At 47.5% G+C, this 12,541-nt stretch overlaps 2 protein-coding genes across 2 annotated transcripts in view; both read right to left on the bottom strand.

Moving 5' to 3' along the window:
• Positions 1-12,541, bottom strand: part of LOC144888245 (cytochrome P450 2C23-like) — a 799,004-nt gene that overhangs the window by 251,915 nt on the left and 534,548 nt on the right. The gene's annotated exons all lie outside the window — the stretch shown is intronic.
• LOC144894006 (EP300-interacting inhibitor of differentiation 3-like) overlaps positions 1-12,541 on the bottom strand; it is a 66,757-nt gene that overhangs the window by 5,169 nt on the left and 49,047 nt on the right. Inside the window, exons 8-9 of the mRNA XM_078785467.1 lie at positions 11,072-11,163; positions 10,770-10,818 (exon numbers count right to left, since the gene is read on the bottom strand). Of these exons, the coding sequence (XP_078641593.1) occupies positions 10,770-10,818; positions 11,072-11,163 (141 nt within the window). The remainder of the gene's footprint in view (positions 1-10,769; positions 10,819-11,071; positions 11,164-12,541) is intronic.

The following is a 12,541-nucleotide window of genomic DNA, read 5'->3' on the forward strand; positions in this document are numbered from 1 at the left end:
ACTACAACAACGGCGCGCGCGGGGAGTGTGCGTCCTCACTCTGGCTTGGTTAGCCGCCATTACCCATGCGCTCCACGGGGTTACCACGAAGGGGCTGGCTGTCAGCTCCTCGTCAAGGGCGGAGCCTGGTAACCCCCCCGCACCCAATAAGAAGGGCGGACCGATTCCATCTGGGGCGGAGCTAACGAGCCGAGGGCGTGTCACTCCCCGCCGGATATACGCAGCGACTTACCGGATGTGACGAGAGATGCGCCCCCAGCTTGGAAAAAGAGAAGTCACTACCTCCGAGCGCTGAGAGACCTCCTGCATCTTTTGGGCCGCGCTATCCTGTCCCTGAGCACAAGGTGCACCTTGTGCTGGCCATCGAATACCCGCTTTCCTTGCCATCAATCCCCGTGTGAGTCAGTTTTTGTCCTGTTTATCTGTGGTCTGTCGGGAATAAGATAAGTGTGTCTAAGTGCCTGCCTTTCTATGCTGTCCCTCTTGTAGTTGTAATCTGACCTTCCGCCCTAATATAACCTCCTCCGGAGGTCTTGAGAACTGAACCCTTGGTGTCGTGTCATTTTAATCCAGCCGTGTGTCCTTTCCTCAATTGATCTAGCGTAGCACGATTAGTCAACGTTCGGGTGGAATCGGGTAAGTTTGTTAGGTCGCGGTCACCAACCGCTCGGTCTATAACATCTAGCCGCGATCAATAACAATATATATATATATATATATATATATATATATATATATATATATATATATATATATGATATTGTTGCGGTTTTAGAACCCACACTTTTGTAAATAAATAATCACTTGTAAATATGACATTAACGGTTAAAGGTTGCACCCCGAGTTAGTCCACAAGCAACACGTAGGCCACCATAGGAACTCAGTTATTTCATTATTATGTGTTTTAGATAAGGCCGTGTTTCCAATCGTTGAATCTGCGTTGCGTCAATCAAATAAGGAGTAGGCCCTTTCATCCATTTTGCAACCTCCCTCTCCAAGCAACGCCATTACACGCCTCTGCCAGCAGCGGCAGCCTTCGCTGCGGCCCGTGAGCTCGCTCAAACGACGCCATAAGCCATGCAGTTAGGCCCGAGGAAAAAGGGGGCGGAACGCCAAGAACAAGGGGTGGCCTGTCAACCAGCCGTCAAAGGCGTGGCCGGTAAGCCCTCACCAGCCAACCAGGGCTGAGGGAATATCACAGGTGGGCGTGGCTTTATGAAGCGCGGAGTGATCTTGGCTCGCATGATATAAGCGCGAACGCAAAGCCCTTTCACGGACTTATTTCGGAAGACTTACGCGGTGTTGGAGGCGCGCACATTTGCAATGAACTTGTACGGACGTGTTGGAGGCGCGCGCATTGAAAGGACTTTGAGAGGGAGAGCGTTTGGCGCGAACGTACAGTTATTACGTACGAAGCATCCCAGTCCCCCCGCTATATGTAAGGTCCGGTCGCGTTCCAACGATACGCAGAGCTGCCTGCCGGGTTTTCGCCCGCTGAACCGGAGCCTGAACTGGAGCCTGGACCCCATTGCCTGGACGATCTACCTGGACCTTCCACCCTACCAGCTACAATCCCCGTGTGAGTGTGTATGTTTGTCTGGGGTCATAACTTAAGACTGTTTTTAAGACTGCCCTGTGTCCTGCTTCTTCTTCTTCCTCTCTTGTACATTCTTTCCTTTCCTTTTCGTTTTGTTTTGTAATAAATTCACCTGTTCTTTCTGGTTTCGTCTTAATCCCTTCGCTTTCGTCTTTTCTCAATTGAGTACCTGTGGCACGATTAGGAACCGCTACAATCGGGTCTAGTCATTTGTTAATAGCTCGGATCGCGGATTGCTATCCGCTCGGCATTTTCCATCACATCCGTGGTTCGAGCGGGAGTTATTTCCCTGCTTTACGGTCGGGTTAGTAAGTAGGTATTTGGGACTACTTTGACCAATGACCCTAGCTAATACCGACCGGAAGGAGCGTTATAACTTTGAAGGACTCGGGACGGCCAGCTAAAAAGACAAGGGGATTAACCCCCCCTTGATAAGGGGAGAGCCGACCCCCGAGATCCGTAGCAATTGGTGTCTGGGAGTGGGATTTGAAGCCCGAACCAAATTTTTTATCATCTGGACAAATTTGGTCAAAATTTCGAGCGGCCGAAATTTTATACAAGATCTAAATTAAATCGTGCCATGGATAATCAAGGCGATCGGATGCCAGTGGGGGAAAATGAGGAGCCAGAGGAAGGGTTAGAGTCAACCCAGGACCCCAGGGAAGAAGTGGGAGAGATGGAGGAGGAAAACGAAGAAGGTGTGGTAGCGGGGGTTGCAGGCGCGCAAAATGGCGGTGCCGCGCACATGGCGGCGGAGGCCGAGCCCGCGGTGGCGGCTGGGGCCGCTGTGCAAATGGGGTTTGACCTCAGATTATTCCTGACCCAACTGTGTGCCAAAATGGATAGAATGGGGGAGCAAATGGGCAACCAAATTGGGGGATTGAGTAAGGAGATGGGAGAAATGAGGGCCAATAGTGAGCAATTGGGAAGTCAAATTGGAGGGTTAGACGTCAAATTAGGGGGATTAGAGAACAAATTAGGGGCCCAATTGGAGGACGTGAGTAGCCAAATGAATGAAGGGATAATGGGGCTGGAAAACAGAATGGCTACCCAGGAGAACCAAATGGAAGGAATGGAGGATGGGTTGACAGGGTTTGGAAACAGAGTGGGTGGCCAGATAGAGCAGATTGGGAGAGACATAGACCGCAGATCGGGCGGAAGGGTTGCGGGGGTACGCGATGAGGTAGCGCGGCTTGAGAAGCGCGGGGAAAGCGAGCCTGAGCAGAGCACAGCCGGGTGGACGGGTATAGAAACCGCGACCCGGGGTATGGGGAAGCCGGCGACCGCAGAATTAGAAAATTTGATTTTATTAGCACCAGCGGTCGTCGAGCTTAACAAGGAAAAAGAAATTAAAAGAGAAGCAATAGTGGAAATTGGGGCGGAAGAGACGGCAGACCTAGAAAAGCACTCGTGGAAGGAAGGAATGGAACTTGTGCAAAGTCCATGTTCACATCATGATGCCATACTTGCTAATCCTTATCAAGATTTGCAGGTGCGTGTGGAGAAGAAGATCCCGAAGGTAAGCCAGGCTGTATATGGCGCGAAAAGATTTGGCGCGAAAGGATTTTTCGCGCGCTTGGAATCCAGACGGCACCCGGGCGTTCGTGGAAGGTCCTTTGTGCGCTGTGTAAAAGTGAGATGTACGAGAGGAAATGGCGCGCGTGTGAGACAAAAGTGTGCGCCGGAGCGAGAGTGTGATACCGAGTGCGAGAGCACATCGGAGTGTATGTGTGATGAGTGCGGTACAGAGTCTGCGTTGGAAGAGAGGGGGATGGATGAGAAGAGTGTGCGAGGATGCACACCTGAGTTGGTTGTGGCGAGTGTGCGGGAGAGCACACCAGAGCGTGTTATTGGGTGTGCGACAGGAGATTGCACACCCGTGGGTAGGTGTGCGCTGAGTGGGTGTGCAACAGAGTGCACACCCGTGAGTGTTACGGAGTACGTAACGGAGGAGAGGTGTGTAACAGAGGAGTGTGTGATGATGGGGTGTGCGAGTAGAATGGATGCGCAAGAATGTGCGCGAGAGGAATGCATGGAATGCATGGAGTGTATGGAGATGCCTGGATGTGCGAGTAAGAAAAGGAACGTGTGGTGTGAGCATGCGAGTGGAGCATCGACGCTGACCGGGGCAGCGGTTGGGCCGACGTATAGCCGACGCGAGCTCTCGGGGCGTGGTGCGCTTTGTGTGCTGCGGGGATCGTTGCCGCGTCACTCCTGCAAGGAGCGCCGTGCACGATTCGGGCCGGGCTCCGCCCTGTATGGTCGGTGCCGTGTCGTAGCGGCACGATTCCGGGGGAGAAGGGCCAGGTCGGACCTTTGCCCCCTCGTGGGGGCGGTGTTCTGACCGGGTGAGGTTGGGTCATCGGGCCGGAGACCGGAAGGCTCCGCGCGCCAGGATGGACCCTGGAATCTCGGACCGAGTATGCCTCCTCCCCAGAATCGTAAATGCCGGACGGACCCAACCTACAGGAGACAGACCACCAGGATACATGGCTCGGTTTTTCAAAGCCGAGCTGTGACGAAAATGTATTACGGCGCACCGAGAGGCTCGAGAGTAGTGGACTGATGGAATAGCAACAGTGTTGAGAAATGGTATACGGTGTAGAGGAATGGTGGCTCTACCATCCCTCACATCGTATTCTTTGGGCAGAGGAGCTATAGATCTATGGGGTGGCAGTACAAACTAGCCCGGGAGGGTTAGGATAAATGTATAGGGACCTAGAGATGACCATAGGAGACTTGAGAGTTAAGTTGTGACTTTTGTACCTGTAGTGGGGACGTAGAGTAGAGTAGTTGGTTGATAATGACGAGGGAGTGCTTAGTATAAGGGATGATGGGGCGCACTCGTATTAGAAGGGAGTAGATAGCTTAAATGATGCTGTGTGTGTGAAGAAATTGTGTATGAGCAGGAGCTGGAGGTTTCGCATGAAATGAGGCATTACGTATGAAGTCCTTATAGTGCTGGTTAGCAAATGAGGCAATGCTCGAGAATGATGTGTGTGGAATAAATGGTCTGGAATGAATGGTGTGGAGTAGATGGAGTATGGATTGAGTGGGGTGGAGTGTATGGTGCGAAGGAGTGGATGGGGGAAGGATGGACCCCTTCACGAATACCAGGGGAGGGTAGTTTAAAAGTAGGTAGAGGGAGTAGGTAAATTTGGTTGGATATTGACATCTGTGGTGCTGAAAGTAGCAAAGTATTGCTTGATTGGTGCATGAGTAAAGTGGAATGGCTGGGCGTGTGGCCTGTTAGTGCGTATGGTTGGTTGAGCACGCCACCACTGGTAGTCTCTCGGCCAGGTGAGGCCGCAGATAGGCTCTGGGAGCCAGGTTAGAGTTGAGTAGAGTTCAGCGGGGCCCAAGGATCCTAGGGAGAGGACCCGGGTAGCCCAGTGCCAGAGAGGGCACTGAGGGGGTAAGCGCCAGGGAGGGCCTTCCCCAGTCAGGTAGGTTATGGTAGGGTGAAGGAGCTCGGCAAGCTTGGGTGGCGACGTTCAGTGGCGGAGATGCGCAGGTAAGTAGGACCTGCTAGGGGAGCCACACGACCCAGCCACGAAATTGTGCGAGGGCACAGGGAGAAAAATCGGGGGAGTGAGACCCCAAATTGGAGAATACCACAGACTGGTCAATGGGAATTTGGTTTTTAGAACCACATAGAGTAAAGATGGCCAATGGTTTCGCAGGGCAAGACCCCGGGTAGAGTTAAAGTGTTAATGTCATTTAGAAGGATAGATAGGAGAAAATCTCTTCGCACCATCCGCATCCGCTCACCGAGGTGAAAGACTCCACACCAGATTTTGTAAACGATTTTGGAGAATGAAAGATGCATCTTGACGTGGATTTGACATTGTTGTGATTCCATCTCTTCCTCCTTAGGAGGGATTGGTGACGAATATGGAATTAGAGGGGATGGGAAAGACAAGACGTTAGCAACGAATTGCAAATTGTGTAAATACAGGTAAGGGCAAGGGTAGGGTAGGTGACATGGGGGGTGACGTACGCTAGGGACGAGCTTTCTCAGCTCGCTCTCCCGCGCCCTTCATATCGCATTACTTTGTTTTGATGTGTACCCTTGCGCCCTTGCCCCGCTAATCTGCTTGTCCTTCCTTCCCCACTCATGGACCATGTTCTTTTGTGCCCGAGGGGAGTGTGCAGGTGCCGCAGTTGTGCGCCCGCACCCTTGCTGCCTCCTGCCTGCACTGATGCACCATATGGACCACACGTTCTGTGGCCTGGCACCACATATGGACCACACGTTCTGTGGCCTGGCACCACATATGGACCACACGTTCTGTGGCCTGGCACCTCTGCTGGGACCGACCGTTGTTGCCAGCGGTGTCTGGTTTGCGGACCACTGTTTTATGTGGCATCCATGCCCAGCAGTGGACCACCTGAGTTGGCCCTGCTGGCCATACAAATAATAAAAAGCGGACGCGGTGTGTGCCCTTTTATTAATAAATAGTAACATCAAGCAAGAAGATCAAGGCACGATACATCGGCCCAGCAGAGAAGCAAGAAGACATCAGACATCCTTTATTATTTCTGAAATGTTTTTTATGTGCATTTAGGTGATGGTGCTTCTTTGGTGCTCTTTGTGCTTTTATGGTGCTTTTGGTGCATTTTGTTTATTATGGTGCATTTTATTGGGTACATATGGCGTATGGTGTATCGGTGCAGTGCATGGCAATGGCATTTTCCTGTTTTCAAACATCTCTTCTTTTCCCACAAAAGTCAGGTCCTGGGTTGCAGTTTGTAAATATAATTAGTGTTTTGTAAATAATGCTCCCCACCAGTTAAATGTGTAGTTTGAAGACCATTCTGTAATTCGGTGAATTGTGGGTGTGAGTCAGTTAGATATGATGCAACGCAGTAGGTGGGACATATTTAGTATTAAAACTGTCGCACTCAGGGTGAGGTTAAAAGTAGAGGGTAACCACACCTAAGTGTCACATTAATTTAAAAGATAGTTCCTTTTGTTTCGGCTCGGAACGAGCCTGGAAAAAGGGAGGGTGCAGTGTTGCGGTTTTAGAACCCACACTTTTGTAAATAAATAATCACTTGTAAATATGACATTAAAGGTTAAAGGTTGCACCCCCAGTTAGTCCACAAGCAACACGTAGGCCACCATAGGAACTCAGTTATTTCATTATTATGTGTTTTAGATAAGGCCGTGTTTCCAATAGTTGAATCTGCGTTGCGTCAATCAAATAAGGAGTAGGCCCTTTCGTCCATTTTGCAACCTCCCTCTCCAAGAAACGCCATTAAGCGCCTCTGCCAGCAGCGGCAGCATTCGCTGCTGCCCATGAGCTCGCTCAAACGACGCCATAAGCCATGCGGTTAGGCCCGAGGAAAAAGGGGGCGGCACGCCAAGAACAAGGTGTGGCCTGTCAACCAGCCGTCAAAGCCGTGGCCGGTAAGCCCTCACCAGCCAACCAGGGCTGAGGGAATATCACCGGCGGGCGTGGCTTTATGAAGTGCGGAGTGATCTTGGCTCGCATGATATAAGCGCGAACGCAAAGCCCTTTCACGGACTTATTTCGGAGGACTTACGCGGTGTTGGAGGCGCGCACATTTGCAAAGAACTTGCACGGACTTGTTGGAGGCGTGCGCATTGAAAGGACTTTGATAGGGAGAGCGTTTGGCGCGAACGTACAGTTATTACGTACGAAGCATCCCAGTCCCCCCGCTATATGTAAGGGTCCGGTCGCGTTCCAACGATACGCAGAGCTGCCTGGCGGGTTTTCGCCCGTTGAACCGGAGCCTGGACTGGAGCCTCAACTGGAGCCTGGACCCCATCGCCTGGACCATCTACCTGGACCTTCCACCCTACCAGCTACAATCCCCGTGTGAGTGTGTATGTTTGTCTGGGGTCATAAGTTAAGACTATTTTTAAGACTGCACTGTGTCCTGCTTCTTCTTCTTCCTTTCTTGTACATTCTTTCCTTTCCTCTTCTTTTTGTTTTGTAATAAATTCATCTGTTCTTTCTGGTTTCGTCTTAATCCCTTCGCTTTCGTCTTTTCTCAATTGAGTACCTGTGGCACGGTTAGGAACCACTACAATCGAGTCTAGTCATTTGTTAATAGCTCGGATCGCGGATTGCTATCCGCTCGGCATTTTCCATCACATCCGTGGTTCGAGCGTGAGTTATTTTCCTGCTTTACGGTCGGGTTAGTAAGTAGGTATTTTGGACTACTTTGACCAATGACCCTAGCTAATACCGACCGGAAGGAGCGTTATAACATCTAAGGACTCGGGACGGCCAGCTAAAGAGACAAGGGGATTAACCCCCCCTTGATAAGGGGAGAGCCGACCCCCGAGATCCGTAACAATATATATATATATATATATATATATATATATATATATATATATATATATATATATACATATATATATATATATATACATATATATACATATATATATATATATATATATATATATATATACATATATATACATATATACATATATATATATATATACATATATATACATATATATATATATATATATATATACATATATACAGTGGAACCTTGACTTACGAGTTTAATTCGTTCCGTGACCGAGCTCGTAACTCAAATTGCTCGTATCTCAAATCAAATTTCCCCATTGAAATGCATTGAAATGCTATTAATCCGTTCCAGCCCGCCAAAAACCACACCAATTTTTTTTTAAATATACAGTATATATAAAAATATCTCGCGCTTTATATTTCACCTGTATGCAGCATACAAGTTGGCAGGATGGCCTGGACTGGAGGTACGCACACTTGACTCTAAAGTCTAAACTGTCCAGCCTGGGTTTGAATCCCGACCCAGCTATAACCTGTCATGGGTGAATCACAGGCAGGGTGATTCATCAATGTGTGTACCGCTAAACTGGGTGCCCCGTTTGCGTCCCATTAGTTGTTGGATGTTAAGGATCTCACCGTGTTTTCCACAAAGAGAAGGCGAGCTATCGCTGGCATTCTGAACAAGTTGTGGCCTGGCATGCTCTTCTCCTCTGTCGTTATCTACGTCCTCCTCGACACCTCGCTCATGTTTTTCGACGATTGCGTGTTTTATATCCAAGCACATCATCCTCTTCTTCTTCTCAGCACTGCACTTGCCACTCACTTTCTTAGGCCCCATGGTTAAAACTAAGAAATTTTCCGAAATAACCAAAATGCGGAAAAAAAAATGCAGCGCTGTACGACAGAGATACGTACTGTACGTGCACGGCAAGATAACCACGTGACCAGAACCCACCTGGCGGCGTGAACTCGAAATAACCAAAATGCGAAAAAAAAAATGCAGCGCTATACGACAGAGATACGTACTGTATGTGCACGGCAAGATAACCACGTGACCAGAACCCACCTGGCGGCGTGAACTCGAAATAACCAAAATGCGAAAAAAAAAATGCAGCGCTATACGACAGAGATACGTACTGTACGTGCACGGCAAGATAACCACGTGACCAGAACCCACCTGGCGGCGTGAACTCGAAATAACCAAAATGCAAAAAAAAAAAATGCAGCGCTATACGACAGAGATACGTACTGTACGTGCACGGCAAGATAACCACGTGACCAGAACCCACCTGGCGGCGTGAACTCGAAATAACCAAAATGCGAAAAAAAAAATGCAGCGCTATACGACAGAGATACGTACTGTACGTGCACGGCAAGATAACCACGTGACCGGGTGGCGAAAGCTCGTAACTCGGATCTCGGCTCGCATCTCAAAGCAATAAACCGCCCGAGCGACGGCTCGTATCTCGAAAAACTCGTAAGTTGGGGCACTCGTAAGTCAAGGTTCCACTGTATGCATATATATATATATATATATTCATTAAGGCTTGTAGTTTATTGTACATTTGCTGTACATAGTACATAAATATATTAATCACACATTGATTGCACTTTTTATTTTCAAAATAATGCATGGTCCTCGGAGTTGTCCGAGTGCCCACGAAGGCCTAGTTAACCATCCTGCAAGAAATTATCATGTTCAACTGGGGAGGAATCAATTATCAAGTGTGTAGCAAGGCTAGAAGTGTTTTGTGAAAACCTCGGCATGGTCTGCAATGTGGGAGATATTCATTGTAGGGAAGATTGGCCAAACGAAAAGGGTATTTATTGCCCAGCTATTAAGAGCATAAGCTAGCAGTTGTCAAATTTAGTATACTGGTACACCCACAGACTCCGGGAGGGGCAGGAAGGGTCATTCCTCTTTGGGGTAAGTAGATTACAGTCGATCTATGGGCGGGTCTCAAGAACATTGGGTGTGTGTTCATTTACCAAGTTTCTTGTGGAGAGATCACCAAGTGGTTTAAGCATTTGAGCAAGCACTCCATTCAAAACCATTAAGGAACGGCTGGCTTGGCAAGCGCTAGCTAGCTGCTTGGTAAAGGAGCACAACCCGAGCTTCTCCCTTTGTTTCGTATGAAACAGCAGGAGCGAGTTTCAAAAGTTCGCTACGAAAAATGCCACGGTAGTGGCAGAAAGGGCCATGTTATTAACCCAACATTTGTGGGTCATATAGAGTACAGTAGCTCTTCGCTCAGTTTTGTAAGTAAATCTTACTTCACGGATGTCGAGATTCCTCCAAATTTCTTCATTTAGTGTTATAAAGAGCATTAGCGACTGTTTAAAAAGCTAAGCTTACGTGTTTGTGGTTTGTAATATTTTTACTTCCTGTAGAAGCCGTTGCTCCCACAGAAACACCATTATAACTATAAGCTATTTATACACGTTATCACTGCAGGAAAAACGCCTTGGGGAAGTGGGACAGACGCATCCTGGGGAGATGCTTAGAAGGAAGTGCCACATGGAGGTTCTGACCATACAAGGCGGGCTACCCTACAGCCATAGTCACTCAAGGTGGCAATGACGAGGGATGTCAAGCTGTCATCCTTCTCTTGTGGTTTGAAAATCCAGTTATCAGACCTCCAGAGACGTAACGAATTGTCAAGAAAATGTTAGTTGCTAGCAAGGGGCCACAAGCCATGAGGACTATCCTGTATACAACTTTTTGGATGTGTAATTTGTGTGCTACCCTCTGAATGGTAAGATGTCACACTGATAAAAGATAATCCCCCATCAAAATAAGAAATCCATAAAAAGAATGACTTTGCACAGTCACTCATAAACATAAAAGTCCAACTTTTTTGCCAATTGCATACCAATGCGCAGCATCCCTTGTTCACCACATTCAATGCTGACAAGTCCATCCTGAAAATAACAACAAAAACCAGTCTCAAATAAAACGCAACAGTCAAAATAAAATAATTTCTTAAAGGCACACCACCCTCCTCTCTATCCAAATTCTGTTCGGCCAATCTAGATGATTGATGGCAGGGATAACTTTGACAAGGAGCTGCAAAACGTATGGCAGGCAGGAAAAGTAAGATATAGGCATATAAATGCAGTACGATCAAAATGATGTTTAAACATATCAACATTTGTACGTGCAATTCCGTCTCACCTTAACAAGAAATGAGAGATGAAACATGTTTTCAATTGTTCGGGAAAAAGAATTTGGATCGATGACGAACTCGTACAGCCCAAGGGGTGCATCTTCCGTGAAAAGGACAATAATCACACAAGATAACTGAATTACAAATAATATCCGTCAAATGGTTTAAGGAGAAGTTTATGCAGCGATCCATTTCCATCAAGCATAAAAATAAGGCAGCTTTTGGTGTATGAAGCAATTCGGAAATGTAACGAACTCGACTATTCATGGCCTAGGCCTCAGAGGTATGCACACTCGACTCTAAGCTGTCTAGCCTGGGTTTGCATCTTGGCCCAGCTATGAACTGTCATCCCGGTGTTTCATCAATGTGTCCCTAATATGGAGGTTAAATTGGGCCTCCCACCTCCCAACATTAGTTGGTGGACGTTAAAGATCCCATAGTGTCCTTCAGGAAGAGTAGGTGAGCTATCTCCGGCACCATTCAAATTCCAAATTTCTGCCCTAAATTCAGTCGTCAGATGTCAGACTTGGCCAGCTGGTTCACGAAAGACTTGGGCCAAGCTTCTTCCCCCAGCCAACCACAATAACGAGGGAAAAATTGTGGATCGTAAATAAGAATGAACCCAATCACTTCATTCAACACACATTTTTGAACCTTAGACAACTGCATGGTAAACATTGGAGTATAGCCCTCAATGTGCAGTATACGTGATTGTCCCATTCTGCATTTGGAATATGGACAGGTTTGCCCACTTGCCGACAACAAGAGCACAATGTGGGTTTCAGAAGAGACAAACGGATTGTTTTAACCACACTCAGTGGTGTAATGGTTAGATCATCCACTCAGTCTAAGACGTTGGAGGTTCGAACCCTGGCCAAATTATAGCAAAAACTAAAAATGGTACGTGCTGCCCCTTGCTTCAAGTTCAAGCATAGAGCACGGACAAACAATAATATCGTAACATAAGCGCAGGCTTTGATGGGCCGAATGACCTCCTCATGCATCAAAGTCAATTGTAAGGGAACTCGTGTTTTATTTATTTTTGCAAGTCGACATTACTGGGAACAAGTAACAATGCGAGTGACGAATGATCAGTTCAAGTAAAAATTCTGTATATTTAGCTCCAACCAAATATCCATGTAATGAAATTGTGTCTAAGTTGAACCAAGGTGCTATGCTGCCTTCGACCACTGAGAGGCTTCCATAAGAACTCGGACGGACATCGCTCCGACACATTCCTGTGACATTTATTCTGTGTGGTAGTGCATACTCGAATGGTGCATATTGCTAGATGCTCCAGGCTTGCTTGCACTAAATTGCTAATCCATTGTTACTTCTATGATTATGGTATATTGGTATACTGATACAATGCTTGTGATTTCTTACAGGTGTTGCTAGAGATCGAAACTGAATTAAACCTACTATTGGGACAATGTTGTAGATCTGGTTTTTACAACAATTAATTCAGTTTCCTCTCT

This window comes from Myxine glutinosa, chromosome 10, assembly GCF_964187855.1.
Source record: "Myxine glutinosa chromosome 10, kmMyxGlut1.1, whole genome shotgun sequence".
NCBI lineage: Eukaryota > Metazoa > Chordata > Myxini > Myxiniformes > Myxinidae > Myxine > Myxine glutinosa.